Consider the following 21,164-nt stretch of genomic DNA (forward strand, 5'->3'; position numbering starts at 1 on the left):
ACCGGTTACACTCACTCCCCTTTGACCTCCTCCTTTTCCACAGCAACCAGTGATCCGGGTCACGGCACTAATGTAACAGTGTTGCTTTTGTCCCTCTTCTCGCTCCTACCTGGGCTCGAACCAGGGACCCTCTGCACACCTCCACAACTGCCTACCACAAAGCATAGTTACCTATCGCTCCACAAAAGCCGCTGCCCTTGCAGAGCAAAGGGAAACAACTACTTCAAGTTCTCAGAGCGCTTGACATCGCCGATTGAAACGCTATTATCGCGCACTCCGGGCCATAACCCTCCCAGTCAACCAGGTACTGGAAACCCCTGCCCCGAGGTCGAACCTTCAGGAGACGCCTCACCGTGTACGCCGGTTGGCCTTCGATGAGATGGGGGAGGGGGGTGGGCCTGGAAACAGGAGACAAAAGGCTGTGAGTCATGGGTTTAACTCTGGACACATGAAAGGTGGGATGTATGCGGAGGGTACTGGGCAACAGAAGACGAACAGCAGAGGGGCTAATGACCTTGGAGATGGGAAACAGACCGATAAACCGGGGGGAGAGTTTGCGGGATTCCACCTGGAGGGACAGATCCCTGGTGGACAGCCATACCTTCTGCCTGAGACGATACCGAGGAGCCTGGGGCCGGTGGCAATCTGCTTGTCATCAATACCTGGAGGTGGTCATGAGGACGGCCGACCGGGCCCGTGGCAGAGCAGGGAAGAGTGTTGCGGGCGTATTCAACCCACAAAAGCTGCTGGCTCCAGGTGGTGGGGTTGGCGGAGACCAGCCAGCGCAGAGTAGTCTCAAGGTCCTGGTTGGCTTGCTCCGACTGGCTGTTGGACTGGTGGTGGAACCCGGAAGACAGGCTGGCCAATGACCCAATGAGAGTGCAGCACCACTTCTAGAGCGAGAACTGAGGACCGCGGTCGGAAACCATGTCAACGGGCAGTCCATGGATCCAGAAAATGTGCTGCACCATGAGCTGGGCCGTCTCCTTGGCAGTGGGTAGCTTGGGGAGAGGAATGAGTTGAGCAGCTTTGGAAAAGGGGATAATGGGGAAGATGGGCGACACCTGGAGAGGATGGAGACAAGCACAAAGACAGGTAAAACAGATCAGGGTGTGACATATCTCTGTAGCCCAGGGGTATTCAACCGGGGGATGTTTTTTATGAATATCAATCGCAACAACAGAATAAACTGATTTTGAATTACATACCTACAGTAGAAAAGAGGAGAAAATCTTATTTCTAATGATCTGGCACCCCAATGGTGGAACAAGCTCCCTCACGACGCCAGGACAGCGGAGTCAATCACCACCTTCCGGAGACACCTGAAACCCCACCTCTTCAAGGAATACCTAGGATAGCATAAAGTAATCCTTCTAACCCCCCCCCCCCCTCCCCCCCTTAAAGGATTTAGATGCACTATTGCAAAGTGGTTGTTCCACTGGATATCATAAGGTGAATGTACCAATTTGTAAGTCGCTCTGGATAAGAGCGTCTGCTAAATGACTTAAATGTAAATGTAAAATGATCTGAACTTTATTTCTCAACTCCTAATATTGAGAACATTACACTCATTGGAGCTAATTACAGTCACTGGAGTATCTGACATAGGCTTTGAAAAAGCCCCCGCGAGTACCAGTCGTGGCAAGTGACACTTTAACACTTGATATGTGGTTCCCATTATAACAATATACACTGCTCAAAAAAATAAAGGGAACACTAAAATAACACATCCTAGATCTGAATGAATGAAATAATCTTATTAAAGACTTTTTTCTTTACATAGTTGAATGTGCTGACAACAAAATCACACAAAAATAATCAATGGAAATCCAATTTATCAACCCATGGAGGTCTGGATTTGGAGTCACACTCAAAATTAAAGTGGAAAACCACACTACAGGCTGATCCAACTTTGATGTAATGTCCTTAAAACAAGTCAAAATGAGGCTCAGTAGTGTGTGTGGCCTCCACGTGCCTGTATGACCTCCCTACAACGCCTGGGCATGCTCCTGATGAGGTGGCAGATGGTCTCCTGAGGGATCTCCTCCCAGACCTGGACTAAAGCATCCGCCAACTCCTGGACAGTCTGTGGTGCAACGTGGCGTTGGTGGATGGAGCGAGACATGATGTCCCAGATGTGCTCAATTGGATTCAGGTCTGGGGAACGGGCGGGCCAGTCCATAGCATCAATGCCTTCCTCTTGCAGGAACTGCTGACACACTCCAGCCACATGAGGTCTAGCATTGTCTTGCATTAGGAGAAACCCAGGGCCAACCGCACCAGCATATGGTCTCACAAGGGATCTGAGGATCTCATCTCGGTACCTAATGGCAGTCAGGCTACCTCTGGCGAGCACATGGAGGGCTGTGCGGCCCCCCAAAGAAATGCCACCCCACACGATGACTGACCCACCGCCAAACCGGTCATGCTGGAGGATGTTGCAGGCAGAAGAACGTTCTCCACGGCATCTCCAGACTCTGTCACATCTGTCACATGTGCTAAGTGTGAACCTGCTTTCATCTGTGAAGAGCACAGGGCGCCAGTGGCGAATTTGCCAATCTTGGTGTTCTCTGGCAAATGCCAAACGTCCTGCACGGTGTTGGGCTGTAAGCACAACCCCCACCTGTGGACGTCGGGCCCTCATACCACCCTCATGGAGTCTGTTTCTGACCGTTTGAGCAGATACATGCACAATTGTGGCCTGCTGGAGGTCATTTTGCAGGGCTCTGGCAGTGCTCCTCCTGCTCCTCCTTGCACAAAGGCGGAGGTAGCGGTCCTGCTGCTGGGTTGTTGCCCTCCTACGGCCTCCTCCACGTCTCCTGATGTACTGGCCTGTCTCCTGATAGCCCCTCCATGCTCTGGACACTACGCTGACAGACACAGCAATCCTTCTTGCCACAGCTCGCATTGATGTGCCATCCTGGATGAGCTGCACTACCTGAGCCACTTGTGTGGGTTGTAGACTCCGTCTCATGCTACCACTAGAGTGAAAGCACCGCCAGCATTCAAAAGTGACCAAAACATCAGCATAGGAACTGAGAAGTGGTCTGTGGTCACCACCTGCAGAACCACTCCTTTATTGGGGGTGTCTTGCTAATTGCCTATAATTTCCACCTGTTGTCTATTCCATTTGCACAACAGCATGTGAAATGTATTGTCAATCAGTGTTGCTTCCTTAGTGGACAGTTTGATTTCACAGAAGTGTGATTGACTTGAAGTTACATTGTGTTGTTTAAGTGTTACCTTTATTTTTTTGAGCAGTTTAATTTCTTGGCCCATGACACCTGTAATTATGTCACTTGTCTCATAGCTGAGCTTTGAGAGTACTAAGGTTGTTTTAGTATCAACACTGCCATTACATGGCATGCCAGTATATCATTTCTGATGATTTACTTACCTTGAAATGAGCAAGGAATATTACGAGTGAGTGAAATAAATCATCTGTGTGTGTCTCAACTGAGTTGTACTTTGTTTGACACGTGGTCCATGAACAGAATGAGAGAGTGAGATTTGAGAGTGTGAGCAAAACACAAAGAGAGACAGAGATATGGAGAGAGAGAAAGTGTTCCCCTGGGGAAATACTCAGATCCACGCCCTGAGAACACCTCATTGGGCTACAACTGTCCTTCCTATCCTCATACCTGTTCTGTGGGAAGAGCCTTCAACACTACTCTGAGGCAGCCAGCCAATCTTGGAGGGTGGAGGCCAAGCTTTTCTTTCAGTGCTGTCCAGCCTTATGTTTTTATAACAGACTCCTGGGTCAATCTCAGAGTAAGAGTGCTGGTTTAGGAGCTTCCCTTTACGATCCAACTAAAAGTCCAAACTGATCCTGAATACACGCCCAGGAGACACTAGGGCCCAGTCCCAAACAGCTCCCTCACCCCTACCCAATGCCCATGTTGCAGATCTTTCATGGACTGGAAAGGAATTAGCAGCAGAGCAGCACAATAAGGCAGAAACTCCATCCAGCCAATCATAAGGCCAGGTGGAGCTATTACCATGCTATTACAATGTAGCTGATACCTGACAAAGTATAGATCTGCGAGGGGGAATCAAGAAAGAAGGCCTGGTGTATATTGATAGGGTCTAGGATTTGGATAAGTAACCTCACTCCCCAGGTTGAAATGTCTTCACTCGCTCATCCTGACTACTGTTCAGCCTATCCTGACTACTGTTCCTGTAACTATCTACCCACAACAACACAGCTGACAGACAATGTCTGTCTTTCCCTGGGAAACCTGATCCTTTTGCCCATGTAGGGATTAACCAGGCAGGGTCAATGTTGAAGGGAGTAAGCTTACATGTTTGTCTCTGTGGAATATATCAGTAGAAAGCTGCTGACATGGTTCTCAACAGTAACACCGTTTTTGTTTAAACCCACTGGAGTTTATGTGGTGCGGTTTTAACCAATCAGCATTATGTAACGGTCGTTGTGTATATACTGGACCAAGGCGCAGCGGGTTCAGTGCTCATTTTAACTTTTATTAGAACACTTAATAACAAAACCAGACAGACAGGCAGACAGGCAGACAGGCAGACAGGCAGACAGACAGACAGACAGACAGACAGACAGACAGACAGACAGACAGACAGACAGACAGACAGACAGACAGACAGACAGACAGACAGGAACAGGTGAAAACAGGGCTACCTAAGGGCTACCTAAGTATGACTCTCAATCAGCAACAACGATGTACAGCTGTTCCTGATTGAGAGCCATACCAGGCCAACACAAAGAAATACACAACATAGACAGATCATAGAAATACACAACATAGAACCTAACCAAAAAAAACCCGGAAAACTTTAAAAACCTCTTACATCTAGACGTTCCACTAGCGGAACACCTGTTCCAATATCCAATGATAGGCGTGGCGCGAATTACAAATTCCTCAAAAATACAAAAACTTCAATTTTTCAAACATATTACTATTTTACAGCATTTTAAAGACAAGACTCTCCTTTATCTAACCACACTGTCCGATTTCAAAAAGGCTTTACAGCGAAAGCAAAACATTAGATTATGTCAGCAGAGTACCCAGCCAGAAATAATCAGACACCCATTTTTCAAGCTAGCATATAATGTCACAAAAAACAAAACCACAGCTAAATGCAGCACTAACCTTTGATGATCTTCATCAGATGACACCCCAAGGACATTATGTTATACAATACATGCATCTTTTGTTCAATCAAGTTCATATTTATATCAAAAACCAGCTTTTTACATTAGCATGTGACGTTCAGAACTAGCATTCCCACCGAACACTTCCGGTGAATTTACTAAATTACTCACGATAAATGTTCACAAAAAACATAACAATTATTTTAAGAATTATAGATACAGAACTCCTCTATGCACTCGCTATGTCCGATTTTAAAATAGCTTTTCGGTGAAAGCACATTTTGCAAAATTCTAAGTAGATAGCCCGGCATTACAGGGCTAGCCATTTAGACACCCACCAAGTTTAGCCCTCACCAAAGTCAGATTTACTATAAGAAAAATGTTATTACCTTTGCTGTTCTTCGTCAGAATGCACTCCCAGGACTTCTACTTCAATAACAAATGTTGGTTTGGTTCAAAATAATCCATAGTTATATCCAAATAGCGGCGTTTTGTTCGTGCGTTCAAGACACTATCCAAGGGTGACGAAGGGTTACGCGCCCGACACGTTTCGTGACAAAAAAATTCTAAATATTCCATTACCGTACTTCGAAGCATGTCAACCGCTGTGTAAAATCAATTTTTATGCCATTTTTCTCGTAAAAAAGCGATAATATTCCGACCGGAAAACCGTGTTTTAGTACAAAGAGAGAGAAAGTAAACATGGAGTCGACTCGTGCACGCGTCTCAGTCTCATAGTACTCTGACCGACCACTATCCAAACGCGCTAATGTTTTTCAGCCAGGGCCTGCAAAGCCACCATTCAGCTTTTTGCCGCCTTCTGAGAGCCCATGGGAGCCGTAGGAAGTGTCACGTAACAGCAGAGATCCCCTGTTTTGGATAGAGATGATCAAGAAGGGCAAGAAATGGTCAGACAGGGTAATCCTGTTTGGAATCTTCTCAGGTTTTGGCCTGCCAAATGAGTTCTGTTATACTCACAGACACCATTCAAACAGTTTTAGAAACTTTGGAGTGTTTTCTATCCAAAGCGAATAATTATATGCATATTCTAGTTTCTGGGCAGGAGTAATAATCAGATTAAATCGGGTACATTTTTTATCTGGCCGTGAAAATACTGCCCCCTATCCATAACAGGCTAAACAAACACCCCTCTACATAAACACATATACTAACAAACCCTGAACCACATAAAACAAACACCCCCCTGCCACGTCCTGACCAAACTACAATAACAAATAACCCCTAAACTGGTCAGGACGTGACAGATTAGACCCACCTGTTGTATAATTTGCTCTAGGATGCTCACAAGCCTTACAAGACTCATCTGAAGGTCCCGTTACCAGTTAAGAAAAATTATGGAGATAGTTTACTGCTAAAAATAAGGGGTTCAATACATATAAAATAGAAATAGCTTCCTGATATAACTTTCAGATATAAGACAGACACTTCAGAACAAACTTCCTTTAGACTTTTTGGTGCACTATCTGTTGTTCCGTGTAGTGAATATGTTATTCAATGCATTTGTGTGGGCTAGTAGCAGTAAGGCCAAATTCAATGTTTAATCCAATATTTGTTTTATATATTGTTTGATACTTCAAGAGGTCTTAAAATTCAAAATCAAATAGCTCTATGATCCTTGGTATGACCTACTTAAAACAATTCCATATGTTAGCTTAGTACCCTGGGTACTAAGGAACTATACTGAACAAAAATATAAACGCAACATGTAAAGTGAGCTGAAATATAACATCCCAGAAATTTGTCATCAAAGCTGTCATCAAGCCTATGGGTGGCTATTTGAAGAATCTCAAATATAAAATAAATGTTGATTTGTTTAACACTTTTTTGGTTACTACATGATTCCATATGTGTTATTTCATAGTTTTGATGTCTTCACTATTATTCTACAATGTAGAAAATAGTAAAAAATTCAGAAAAAACGTTGATTAAGTAGGTGGTTGTCATGTCCTGACCAGTAAAGGGGTCATTTTGTTATTGTAGTTGGTCAGGACGTGGCAGGGGTGTGTTTGTTTAGTGTGTTTCGGGGTTTTGGTTTATGTTCTATGTTTTCTATTTCTGTGTGGGTTTTCTAGTTTTTCTTTATCCATGTTAGTTTTGGGAACGACCTCCAATTAGAGGCAGCTGGTTGTTGTTGCTTCTAATTGGAGGCCATATTTAAGTGTGTTTATTTGCTCTTGTGTTTGTGGGTGGTTGTTTCCATGTATAGTTAGTGTACATTACAGGACTGTTCTTGGTGTGCGTTTGGTCAGTGTATATATTTTTTTCAATAAAACAAGAAGATGACTCACATACCCGCTGCAGTTTGGTCCGATCATTACGACGAGTGTGACAGTGGTCTAAAACTTTTGACCGGTAGTGTATACATGAACTATGGAAACTTAGTGTTTTGATGCTAGAACAGGGTGAGATAAATATGAGATACAATTCAATAAATATCATATTGTTTGGCACATTATCTATGATATTCATTGCCAACTTTAATTACACATTTAATTTCAGAGAATAAAAAGTCTAAAACCCAGTCTCCTTGGATCTCCAAAACATGTTTGTAGGAAAAAAGCATATCAACACAATCTCTTTGCCTGCCAACAACCCACCACCCCACACAGACTCACAAATGCTCGACCATAGCACCAAGTTAAACCAACACACTATGAACACACACCTTCTAACCACAAACACACACTCTCTCTCTCCCCACCCTGTGGTGGCTTCTTGTTGTAAACACAGTGATATTCTGACCAACTGCAGAATCCTATTCTTTACAGCCGATGACATCAGTGACATGTAAAGCTCTCTGGCATTGTCCAGTCTATTGGAGCTCTTTAGTAATTTGATCGCCAGTTAAATGGCCATGGGCTACAGGGATAAAAACTAAAGTCAGCAACTGGTCAGCAAATCACAATTGAAAGCTTTAAATAGGGGAATTGCTCCGTAAGCAATGCATGATGGGGGCATTGTGGAGCTGCTGCTCAGGCAGAGGGGAGGCAACTAGGAGAGATGTAGTGGTTTGAATATATTTAATACAGTCCCATTATGGGATCTGTAAATATTACATCTGTTCTAAACTAGACAGAGAGAGAGAGAAAAAAATACTCTAGAATTACACACAAATAAAATACTTTTAGGCTGGGTTTCTGTACAGCACTTTGTGACAGCTGATGTAAGAAGGGCTTTATAAATCAATTTGATTGATTGATTGAACTGGGGAATATAAGTGGATTTAATTTAGAGTCACCTGAATGATCTTAGTGGACCAAGCTCCAAGCTAATGCAAACAGAGCGTAGGCTGTGTAATCAAATGAATGTGATTCATATCTAGATGTAAGCTCAGCTTGATCTTTTCAACTAGGCTTTCAGTATGGAGCACTACTACCATATTATACTTTTGTGATATGGCCCTGAGTTTTTCCTGACCACGCTACCCGACCAGGGAAAAGTTTGGGTCCTGTAGTTATAAGCTATAAATAAGTAGGCCTTGGAGTTTGTCCCGGTCAGATCAGGTGGTCAGGAAAAATTCAGGCCCTACTTTTTTTAGGATCCCTTGGTTGGCTATGAGGGCAAACGATCAGTAGCAGCCCAGTGAAAGGGGTCAGGAGCAGGCCAGAGAGAATAGACAGAGAGAGACAGTGATACAGTCACCCAGTGTGCCCATACTGTCTGAATGAGAAGCATCTGAAACAATTACAATGGGTGTGTGAAAGTGCTACTTGCTGGGCAGGTGGAGTGGACGGATTCAGTGTACTCTGCAAAACTGATGCTTGTTATTGATACTCATACATACAGTTATTGATAATATTACTTCTGCATAAAGTTATGATATTTGAAGAAGAACACATGAGAGTATTTTCCAATTGGTTATGTTAAAAAGTTTCCCTTTATACAAAAAGCTCTGGAATTGATGATATTTGAAGGAAATGAGATGTTAAATAAATAATAAAACCCAGGTGATATTTAGGACCAGAGTATTTCATGAATAGTAATTGTGTGGATATATTCAACAATATATCAGCTGAACTATCACTGACTAAGTTTACATGTGCACGGTATTCCGGATAGTAGCTCATATCCCGCTTCAGGTCTTATTCTGGATAAGATGTTTACATGCACCTTTGATATCCCACTCATGAGTATCCCTGTATCCATGAATAAACAGAATATGCCTAATTTAAGTTCATATGGGTTAAATGGAATAGTAACTGAAATATGGACAATGACTGTAGGCCTATAACCTCTCACATATAGTGTAATATAATATTAACTCCTGCAGAATATGCATTTCTTGCAGTAAAATTATACAACAAATGTAAATTTTGTCTCGGGAACAGGTGTGGAGAAATACTATATTTTTCTTTCAGCATCTCTTTAGAAAATGTGAATGCATGTGTAATGTGATATCTTTGACACTGTTATGCAAGCAGATCGTATTTCAACCACATCAAATATGCACCCAAGATGAACTGAAGTCTTGTCAAAAATGCGTTTCATGGTTTTTCTCAGTTTTTCATTTTCTTAAAAATGGTCAAACTGATAACATTTGGACATTTTGCACAGAAACAATCTTTCCAGTGTTTTGGAGTTATTGTGTTTTCTCCCTGGTCCCTAAATGAAACAGACAACTTTACCGTTGTCAACTAGATTACTAGCGCATTCATTCTATCGATGCAAGACATTATTCTGGTCAGCACTACGTTATTTAGTCTTCTGGGGCAACAAGTTATGACAGAAGAGAAGCTGCATTGTCAAGTCCTGACCAGTAAAGGGGTTATTTGTTATTATAGTTCGGTCAGGACGTGGCAGGGGGTATTTGTTTTATATGGTTTTGAGTGTGTGTTTATGTAGAGGGGCGTTTGATTTATGTATTCCGGGGTTTTTGGTTTAGTTATATGTTGTTAGTTCTATGTCTGTTCTATGGTATTTAGATCTATGTTTAGGTAATTGGGATTGGGGCCTTAAATTGGAGGCAGCTGGTTATCGTTGCCTCTGATTGAAGGTCCTATATTTAGGAGTATGTTTGTTATGGGTATTGTGGGAGGTTGTTCTTAGCACTGCTGTATTTAGCCTGCAAGACTGTTAGTTCGGTTCTTGTTTAGTTTATGTAAGTGTTCACAAATAAAGTTAAGATGAGCACTCGACCCGCTGCATTTTTGTCCACTTCCTATGATGTCCGTGACAGAACCTCCAATGGACCATGCAGCAGAGAAAGGAGCAACAGGTGGACTATCAGGAGTTTTGGACTTGGGAGGAGATATTAGCCGGAGTGGGACCATGGAGAAAGGCTGAAGAGGACCGGGAACGCTACAGGGGAACACGGCTGGCAAGGAAGCCGGAGAGGCAGCCCCAAAAACATTTTGGGGGGGGGCACACGGGTAGTTTCGTAAGGGCAGGCAGTAGACCTGAGCCAACTATCCGTGATTTATTATGAGGATCAGATGAGCACCATACTATGCGGAAGTGCGCACGAACAGTCCGGTGAAAATGATTCCAGCCCCTCGCAAGTGCCATGCTCGAGTGAGCACTCAGGCCGTAGGGGTTGTATGCTCCAGACTGCCAGTAATGCTTCACGGCCCAGTGTTTCCTGCTCCTCGCACTAGCCCTGAGGTGCGTGTCTCCAATCTGATACCTCCAGTACCAGCAACAGGCTTCCAGTGCACCAGTCCAGTACATCCTGTTCCCGCTCCTCGCACTAGCCTTGAGGTACGTGTCTCCAGTCTGATACCTCCAGTACCAGCCCCACACACTAGCCTTCCAGTGCATCAGCCCAGTCCAGTATGTCCTGTTCCTGCTCCTCACACTAGCCTTGGGGTGCGTGTCTCCAGTCTGATACCTCCAGTACCAGCCCCACGCACCAGGCTTCCAGTGCGTCAGCCCAGTCCCGAGCTTCCGACGACAGTGCCTCGTCCAGAGCTTCCGGCGACAGTGCCCCGTATAGAGACGGCCCACTGTCCGGAACCGAGAGAGACGGCCCACTGTCCGGAACCGAGTGAGTCGCCCTACAGTCCGGAGCTCCCAGAGTACAGTCCAGGGTCTACAGTGACATGCTTCAGGCCGAGGTATTCAGTAGGGGTGGACTGGTCAGGTGGGGGACTAAGGCCTGAGCCACCTCCACTGTAGGAGGTTTGGGGAGGGGGGGGTGTAACAGGGAGCCGTCGGTGACGGCAGCCACCCTCCCTTTAGTTTAGGGATTTATTTTGTAGATAATTCTTTTTTTTTAGGTGCATCCGGGGTCTGCACCTTGGGGGGGAGGGTACTGTCACGTCCTGACCAGTAAAGGGGTTATTTGTTATTATACTTCGGCCAGGACGTGGCAAGGGGTATTTGTTTTATATGGTTTTGAGTGTGTGTTTATGTAGAGGGGCGTTTGATTTATGTATTCCGGGGTTTTTGGTTTAGTTCTATGTCTGTTCTAGGGTATTTAGATCTATGTTTAGGTGATTGGGGCCTTCAATTGGAGGCAGCTGGTTATTGTTGCCTCTGAAGGTCCTATATTTAGGAGTATGTTTGTTATGGGTATTGTGGGAGGTTGTTCTTAGCACTGCTGTATTTAGCCTGCAAGACTGTTAGTTCGTTTGTTTCTTGTTTTGTTTAAATTAAGTGTTCACAAATAAAGTTAAGATGAGCACTCAACCCGCTGCATTTTGGTCCACTTCCTACGACGGCCGTGACATGCATGTATTTAATTATAGTTGACAAAAATATCCTACCAAATGTCGGAAATTACAAGATGGCCTACCAAATATCTGAAATGATGAGCAGAAACTTGCCTAAATTAGGGGTGAAAGTAGCCAGTGGTAAATTATAATAAATCAACTATAGGTTATTATTATGGTGGCTGGAACTGCGCAGATAGCCTGTGATTTGTTTGACAGTCCGATGAAAGCGTCATCACACAACACCCATGATATGTGAAACGGAGGCCTGTGCAGAACACAAAAACAACAGTAAACAGGAGATCTTTACATGACACTGTTTCCCGTCTTAGATAAGCATATGCCAGGCATCTTATCCAGGTTTTTCATACAAGCTTTTTCAGCTTATTGTAAACGGGATATGATGTTTGTGTCAACTAAAAAATATAATACTTGTGTCCCAAATAATAATGGGATATCGGTGTGCATGTAAACATGGTCGATTTGAAAAGACAACTCTCATGGATAAATCAGTCAAAGCAAAGCCCCACCTAGTGGTAGTAGTCACTTATTTCAATTATTTTTTTTATAGTCAAGTACAAATGTGGTTAACACAATTTTCTGTAGAGAAAGCCTTGCTGTTTTCTTGAACTCCATATGAAGCACATTATAGTAAACAAATTATCAAAAAGCAAAATAATTGTGTAAGTAACACACAGCCTATTGTTGTGTGTGTCAAAGAGCCAGTGCTTCTGTCTGGCACTGCCCTCAGGCAGATTAGATGGGCACGTCAGGCCCTGACCCCGCACTAAAACTGGTGATTCGCCATAGTGGGGTTGTTTGCTAAGCCAGCTGGTGCTATCCCAGTCTCCCAGGAAGGCAATGGGCCGTTACATTTGTAGTGAAGTCATTTGATCACTCTTTTGTTGCTGAGAATTGTCCTGTCTTTTAAAAAGGCTACTAAAGTGTATAATTTCCACTTAGAAAATTCGGACTTGATTTGCCCTAAAGAAAAATGTATCAACCCATTCAAAAATGTCCATTCATAATATTCCACATAATGATTCACATTTTTTTATTTTCCTGCAGTAGCAAACTGGCTCAAATTAAGATCCTACATCTGTATTACTTCCACTCTGTCCCTCAAGCTGAATTGTGTTTGTGGAAATCCTGTTTAATTAAACCCATCATAAAATTATTCACACTGTAACTGGCAAATTGTCCATCCTTTTACATTTGCATAACATAACCGTACTGGAAAAAGCATGAATGAATTTGACTTAGCTGACATGTTATCATAAGTAGGCCAATGATGGAGTGTTATTATTTAAAAAAGATTTGAAGGCATGCACAGTCTTGTCAAGTATGCTTACTAAAACCCTTCTGGCAACAGTCCTATTGAATCCCCTTGGGTAGAGAGGGAACCTAATATTCAGGTTTCTCCTATTTGGAAATAGGAGAAGGGTGCGCACACACACACCCAAAAACACACACCCACAGCATGCGCTTTAGATCCTAGGTAAAATTGACCATGTATTCTGATACCTTGATGAATAAGGAGGTACTGTATAGCCAGGCCTACATTTGGCTATTCAGTGGAGTTGATGTGTTTTGGTTTTGAATAAACTAGTTCCTCTGGTGGGGAGGTCGGGTTATGAACAGTAAACTCACAGTGTGCTGTGGGATGCTCCTGTAATCAGGTACCCTGGTGAGTGAGGGAGTATAGGCCTACATTTACTGTGTGAGTTACAGTGGAGTTGATGTGTTTTGGTTTTGAATATAACTAGTTATTCTAATGGGAAGTTTGTGTGTGCTGTGTGTCTGTGGGATGTTCCTGTAATCAACCCCTCCCAGTGAGTGGAGGAACAGCTATCAGGGTAGGGTGTGCCATACGTGACAGAAACGGATAGTTCTGCTACCCCCCTCCCTCCTATCGTCCCTCACAGAAAGATGACCAAGAGAACACACACAGATAGTGAATACAGTAGATAGACAACTAGTTCTCACAGTCTCAAGTCAGAATTAGACGTTCATCCATGTTTCTCAAATTTTGAAGTTCTAACAAATGTAGAATTTTGAAGTGTTTAAGGTTAAGTTTAGGCATTAACTTCACATTTTTAAGGTTAGGTTTAAAGTTAGGAATTAACTCTGAGTGGTTAAGGTAAAGGTTAAGGTTTGGGATAGGCTTAAAACAAGAATACATTTCTATTGCTGTGGCCAGTTTCCACATCATCTCCCGACGTCCTCAGAATTGTATTTTGACTTTATTATTTAACCTTTATTTAACTAGGCAGAAGCATATGTCAAAAGCTCAATGCATGATTAATAGAGTGCATCTATCATGGATGGATGTTGAATACTGACTTGCATCATGAGTGACCTGGATGAGATAGATGCACTCTATTAATCATGCATTGAGCTTTTGACATATGCTTATATTATTATTATTTGAACTTGCTGGTCATTTATGAACATTTTAACATCTTGACCATGTTCTGTTATAATATCCACCCGGCACAGCCAGAAGAGGACTGGCCACCCCTCATAGCCTGGTTCCTCTCTAGGTTTCTTCCTAGGTTTTTGGCCTTTCTAGGGAGTTTTTCCTAGGGAGTTTTTCCTAGCCACCGTGCCTCTTTCACATGCATTGCTTGCTGTTTGGGGTTTTAGGCTGGGTTTCTGTACAGCACTTTGAGATTTCAGCTGATATACGAAGGGCTATATAAATAAATTTGATTTGATTTTAGGCATTTCTTTTATTTTTTTATGCTTATTTTTTTCAAAGGTTGTGGTATTTAACTATGGAAGAAGTAATATTTAATTTAGAAATAATTGTTATAATGTGCTGAGATCATTTGATTGATTTGATTGATTCAATTGTAAAGGCACTTTTAATTATTGTCCTTATTTTTCACAATAGTGTCTGTTGCCAACATAACAATAATATTTTTTTAAATCTGAGCTTGCTTGTTGAAACACAACCAAGATACAAAAAAGACAGTTCCAATACAGAATGACAGAGGACTGCAGATGTATTTACATAGTTCACTTGGCTTCCTTTTTTATAGCCTTTCCTAGTGCTCTTTAAGGAAAAGGGAGGAAGTGAAAGAAGCATTGACAGACTATTATGACACATGATTATTTACCTCCATCTAGTGGTCAAATATGCTACTTCAGTATTATGTTTCTGTAAGGGTAGGTACTGTAAAGGCAGGAATGTATTGCTGTAGGTTGGACTTTGGAGAGAAAGAAGATCAAGATTTGTGAATTTCAAAATAATATATAGAAATATACATACCTAGGATCTCAAAACAAAATAAGGTATGACTCCCCGTATACAGTATTTTCTTAATTCCATAATGATTCAGACTATAACAGCGATTTTCAGTCTGTTTAAAAAAGTTTTGCATAAAATACGTAATACGGCCTATTATGCTAATATTATTTTTTAGTAAGCCATAACTAACGGTCCAAGGACAGCACCCCAAAAAACTGTAGCCTGAAGGCACAGAGTTTCTAAAGTCAGAGGCGCAACATCGCAAGACTTCCGGGAACGCTTGCAAAACAGACCAAACATTCCAGAATGGAGTTTAGGGTAAGAGAAATGCAATTTTTTTTATTTAGTTATTAATTTTCTCGAAATCTAAAGGCACAACCTAGGTTCGAGCCAATGTCTTAAGTAGTTGAATATGTTATTACTCCAACCTCGTGAAAGTGACAAACTGACACGTTTTCATTTTCGTAAAAAAAAAAAAAAAACTTTATGTCGGAGTGCCTTTGATTTGACGGCTCACACATGCGCAGTTCGGCACGAGACGGCTGTTAGACCCAATGACGTGTTTTTACGCATGACCTTTGCTAGCCAACTTCGTGATCGGGGATTTTTATTGCAGAAGCAGTTTTAGCCCATCTTCATACTGTACCGTCTTTGCTAAAGGTGTCCCACCCTTCTATAATGCGCGTGCGCTATTCTACAACTAACGAGCCGACGTCATTGAAGAATTTCGACTGTCAAATCAGGTTGCTTCTGACATGGACTCAGCACTGAGTTTAGGACATTTCTCCGCCACTTCAGAAGTGTAGTTCTTGTGTGAGTTTGAAGAAGTTTGTTACCGCGTCTTCTTTGCTTATTAGGTTGGCTACCTTGTTTCAGTGATGGCGTTACATGGCAAAGTGGCTTTAGTGACTGGTGCGGTGCAAGGTTTGGGAAAAGGTTTCTCAGAAATTCTTTTGCAAAAAGGAGCAAAGGTAAGAGTGCGCATCAGTGTTGTCAATCAATGAAACGGTGGTTTGTTTTTCACTGTCAGAATACATGCTACAATATGTGTTACGTTTTGTAAATTATTTCTAATATTAAAAGAAAAAAACGTAATCAAAATAGAATTATTCGGTGTTACATAAGTTTCTTTAGTAAAAGTAATATATTGGTTGTCCTGTATGTTTAGGTAGCCCTGTTGGATATAAATGAGTCGGGAGGGAAGGATTTGAAGGCTGCCTTTGATAAAGAATATGGACCAGACAGAACACTGTTTCTTACCTGCACCGTTGAATCTGAGGAACAACTAAAAGGTAAATCATGACTGCTTCATCATTTAGTAACATGTTGTGATACTTGTAAACGCTTTAAGGAAAGAACCACAAGTGACCATATCCATTCTGTTCAGCATTACCTCAACACTGGTAGTGATTTCAGATAATGTTGATTAACAAAGATAAATATTAGCCTACAATTATCGACTTGCCACAACTGAAGTTTCCTCTGGGGAAAATACAATTATTCTAATCTATAAATCTTGTTGGAATATGCTTGAGGAACTTTGAGCAGCAATTGGGTTTTACTTTACACACAAACTCCAGTCATATGGACAACAGAAAGCCAATAGCCAGGCTGAAAGTGTGAATTGCCTTCTCTGCTGCATTCTTTTGTGCTTTTTTCAAGGCACACTAATTCCTCAAGGAGCAGAACAGTTGTTTATGTAATGTATGGACTATTTACCCTCAAATCAACAGAGTGGTTCCAATGTATTACTACCTAGATTCAAAAAGAAGCTGATACAGTATCTTTGTCAACACAAAGTTCTGACAGTCATACCGGGAAGGACTTCCCTTCACTAAAGGGTGCGTTTGTAAATTCGCTCTGGCTGTCTACTCCGATTTGAGAGCATTCTTGTCGGAGTGTGCCAGAGCGTAGAACAACTGATGAATTTACGAACGCTCAAAACCCGTTGAATATGGCCGGTGTCAGTAAACGTCTGCAAAAAAAGCGTAATTAAATTGTTTTCAGCAGCACAGTTAGTCACCAACGCTCTGAATCTCCGGACAATCTGACAACGCTCTGAATTTAAGAACGCCCAGAGCACACTCTGAGCGCAGTCTGGCACTCCAGATTGAATTTACTAACACACCCAAAATAACAAGTGAGAAGTAACTCCCTCACACTGTTTTCTTCACTTTGCAACTCATGGTGACATTTCTATTTATATTCTGTTGACAGATGCCTTTCAGAAAACGGTAGAGACGTTTGGGGGTTTAGACATCGTCTGCAACAACGCTGGCATCATCGATGAGACGAACTGGGAGAAATGTGTGTCTATAAACCTCGTAAGATTAGCTATTTTTTTCTGTTGCATTAGTATGGAGGTTACTCTGAGTTTTTAGGGAAGCCGTTGCGAAAAACAATGTATATTTCGGCTATGAAGTGCTCGTATATAAGGTTATACATGACAGAACTTGTCTTGTCTGTGTAAGATACACACCATACATATAGAAAACACATTTATGAAATGTATGTTAAGTGGTTGGTATGAATATGTATTGTCATTGCTCTTCTGTTTATAGGGCTATGATTGTTTTATGGCAATTCTTTTCTTATTTTTAATATTTTATGACTTTTACATTTTTATATCTTGTTTTTATTTTGGGAATACTCTCTTAAATGTTCTGATTATTTCCATTCCATAATGTTAAGCACATTTGGCTGCTGTACTGTTATGATCATCCTGTGCTGCCCTACAGAATGGAGTGGTGAGAGGCACGTATCTGGCTCTCAAGCACATGAAAAAGGAGAACAGAGGGCAGGGAGGGGTCATCATCAACGTAGCGTCTATGGCAGGTGCAGTGTCCATTTTATTTACTTCCACGTCAGTTACTTTTCACTTCAGTTATTATAGTAACAATTCAAGAGTTCATTGGCTGACTCCTGATACCCAAATGGCACTCTATTCACTATAATTTTGGAACATTAAGTGCACAACTTTTGACTAGAGTCCTATGGGCCCTGGTCAAAAGTAGTGCACTAAATAGGGAATAGTGTGCCATTTGGGATGCAGCCCTTGTGTCTTCTGTTCTGACATCTGACTGAAATGATGTTTCTCTGCCTTTCCATAGGTCTGGGTCCTCTGCTGACTGCTCCCATCTACACAGCCACCAAACACGGGGTGGTGGGGTTCAGTCGGGCTATGGCGGTATGTCCCTCTTAGAATCAGGAATTGGTGTGCTCCACTCTGTCTTTAGCAGCTGCAGAGGTCAAACAAACGGATGTTTCGACAACAGCCTTCATCAGCGTTTCTCTCCTCCCAGGGGTTAGACACTGATCATAGGGTTCTAAAGGCAGGAGGATTGGGAAAAGCATATGGCCAGGAGTTTCTACAGTAATAGGTTCTAACAAGGGCCTTGAGTTTTTCCTTGCCAGGCCACATGGTCAGGAAAAACTCAGGGTTCTAGGCATGGGGGCATAGACAATTGCTCAGTGACTTCATACTTATTTTGATCATGCACTGTGTGAAGTCAATTGATGGCTCTTTGGAAGAGTATCTAGGTTATTAGACTTAACGTGCACAATTATGATTTGTCCCAAATGTGGCGTCCCTATGGGCCCTGGCCAAAAGTAGTGCACAATAGGGTGCCATTTGGAATGCAACACAGGTTTGATTTAGATCCTTCAGAGCACTTAAGTATCTGTGAGTAAAAGCAGACATCAGATCAGAAAGAGGATTGCTTATAGCTCTGCAGCACAGACAACCAGGGTGACAAAAATGCCATCTCCTGCTACCTGTTGCATTTGCATTGTAACTGTGAGAGAATGTGGTAGCAGGACATTTGGTAATTTGTACAGGAAAACCACAACAAAAATAACAGCTGAATGTTACTTCCTCATGCTCAATTTAGGTTCCCTGTGTCAGTGGACAGTAAACAGGGACTGATGCTTGTGTATGTTTTCTGACAGGATGTCTCCCGTTTGTGTGACTACGGGGTGCGAATTAATGTCCTCTGCCCTGCTTTCGTCCAAACCGCCATCCTCTCCTCCCTGGGTTCAGAGGGGACTACGGGACAGTTCGCCGGTCTGAGGGGCGTGGCAGAGAAACTACTGGAACAGTTTGGTGTGCTTGAGTGAGTCTGTCCTCCCCAGCCCCTTTCATTAGATGGGCAGTGTTAGGTTTGTTACCCCCACCACATGTAGCCTACTACAGCTCAGAAGCACACACACTTACAATGAACACTACACATTTAGAGCAGTAAACTCACTACCTACTAAACTACAGTGTTGTGGTGATTTACACAATGACAGTATGCTACAAAATCGGCTACACATTTGCATCCCACAAACAGACGTTAATACCTTGCGTGGTTTGTAAGACTGATAACAATCCAGAATATTACTCCATTACCCATACACTCCAGAGAATTCACTCGTAACAACAGGGGCTTGTCAGTGTTGCAACCTGTAGGCGGGTGTGTGTGCTTCGTGCTCACTGCTAGGTAGGGAAGAGCGGAGCGGGTTGGTCTGTTTTACGGTATGCTAAGGACGTGTTGTCACATGTTACGTTTCAGAGTCTCTGAGGTAGCCAAGAACTTCTTGAAGCTGGTGACAGATGAGAGTCGAAATGGAGAGGCCCTTTTGGTACAGAAGGAGGGAGCTTCATACGTAACGTTTCCCCAAGTGGCTTCCCAGCTGCCCAGTATCCTTGCCCCCTCTCTGTAGCAGAATCCCTTCCCCAGCTAGCTGGTATGTCTGCACCCTAACACAAGGCCATTGTGTTCTGGACCTGTTGCTTGTATAAAATAACTGTTGTGTAAACAACATTATTGTATTATCACCTCCCACTATATAAGGGACATGTAACCATTTACTCTTCGAGTTCTTCCCTGTGAAATCAGAGATCTCATTCTCGCAGCTGCAAGATTAAAGATTTTTCTATTATACAATTAAATAGTCTCTGCCTTAATCTTTCAATTGAGCTTTCCATAACCTTTGGTGCTGTGACCCAGATCAGAGTGACCTGACTTTTTCCATCCGTTTCGCTCATTTGGTCCCAGACATCCCTCTGGCCACAAAAGCCCAAAGCATCCCTGAGTCGCCTCCTCACTGTTGACATTGAGACTGGTGTTTTGCAGGTACTATTTAATGAAGCTGCCAGTTGAGGACTTGTGAAGCGTCTGGTTCTCAAACTAGACACTCTAATGTACTTGTCCTCTTGCTCAGTTGTGCACTGGGGCCTCCCACTCCTCTTTCTATTCTGGTTAGAGCCAGTTTGCACTGTTCTGTGAAGGGAGTAGTACACAGCGTTGTACCAGATCTTCAGTTTCTTGGCAATTTCTCACATGGAATAACCTTAATTTCTCAGAACAAGAATAGACTGACGAGTTTCAGAAGAAAGTAATTTATTTCTGGGCATTTTGAGCCTGTAATCGAATCCACAAATGCTGATACTCAACTAGTCTAAAGAAGGCCAGTTTTATTGCTTCTTTAATCAGAACAACAGTTTTCAGCTGTGCTAACATAATTGCAAAAGGGTTTTCTAATGATCAATTTGCCTTATAAAATGTATAAACTTGGATTAGCTAACACAGCATGCCATTGGAACATAGGAGTGATGGTTGCTGATAATGGGCCTCTATACGCCTATGTAGATATGCCGTTTTCAGCTACAATTGTTAATGTTGTAAATGACTGTCTACACTGTATTTTAAATCAAATCAAATGTATTTATATAGCCCTTCTTACATCAGCTGATATCTCAAAGTGCTGTACAGAAACCCAGCCTAAAACTCCAAACAGCAAGCAATGCAGGTGTAGAAGCAGGTGTAGAAGCAAATTGATCATATTTCTGATCAATTTGATGATAATGGACAAAAAATGTGCTTTTCTTTCAAAAACAGGGACATTTCTAAGTGACCCCAAACTGTTGAACAGTAGTGTAAGTATTTAGACCCTTTGCTATCAGACTCGAAATTGGACTCCGGTGCACCATGTTTCCATTGATCATCCTTGATGTTTCTACAACCTTGATTGGAGTCCACCTTTGCTAAATTCAATTGATTGGACACATACCTGTCTATATAAGGTCCCACTGTTGACAGTGCATGTCGGAGCAAAAACCAAGCCATGAGGT

General features: G+C 42.4%; 1 protein-coding gene across 1 annotated transcript; it reads left to right on the forward strand.

Moving 5' to 3' along the window:
- The first annotated feature begins 15,769 nt into the window (after positions 1-15,769).
- Positions 15,770-19,982, forward strand: zgc:56585 (SDR family oxidoreductase). Its single transcript, XM_029758564.1, has 7 exons — positions 15,770-16,020; positions 16,218-16,341; positions 17,267-17,373; positions 17,788-17,884; positions 18,160-18,236; positions 18,998-19,161; positions 19,603-19,982. The coding sequence occupies exons 1-7, from the start codon at positions 15,928-15,930 to the stop codon at positions 19,751-19,753; spliced, it is 813 nt and encodes a 270-aa protein (XP_029614424.1). The 5' UTR covers positions 15,770-15,927; the 3' UTR covers positions 19,754-19,982.
- The last annotated feature ends 1,182 nt before the right edge of the window (positions 19,983-21,164 follow it).

The sequence above is a fragment of the Salmo trutta genome, chromosome 7 (assembly GCF_901001165.1).
Source record: "Salmo trutta chromosome 7, fSalTru1.1, whole genome shotgun sequence".
NCBI classification, from domain to species: Eukaryota; Metazoa; Chordata; class Actinopteri; order Salmoniformes; family Salmonidae; genus Salmo; species Salmo trutta.

Coding starts and splice junctions, on each gene's coding strand:
- zgc:56585 (XM_029758564.1), top strand. CDS start 15,928: ATGGCGTTACATGGCAAAGTGGCTTTAGTGACTGGTGCGGTGCAAGGT. Junction 16,021..16,217: donor TTTTGCAAAAAGGAGCAAAG/GTAAGAGTGCGC, acceptor CTGTATGTTTAG/GTAGCCCTGTTGGATATAAA. Junction 18,237..18,997: donor GGTTCAGTCGGGCTATGGCG/GTATGTCCCTCT, acceptor GTTTTCTGACAG/GATGTCTCCCGTTTGTGTGA.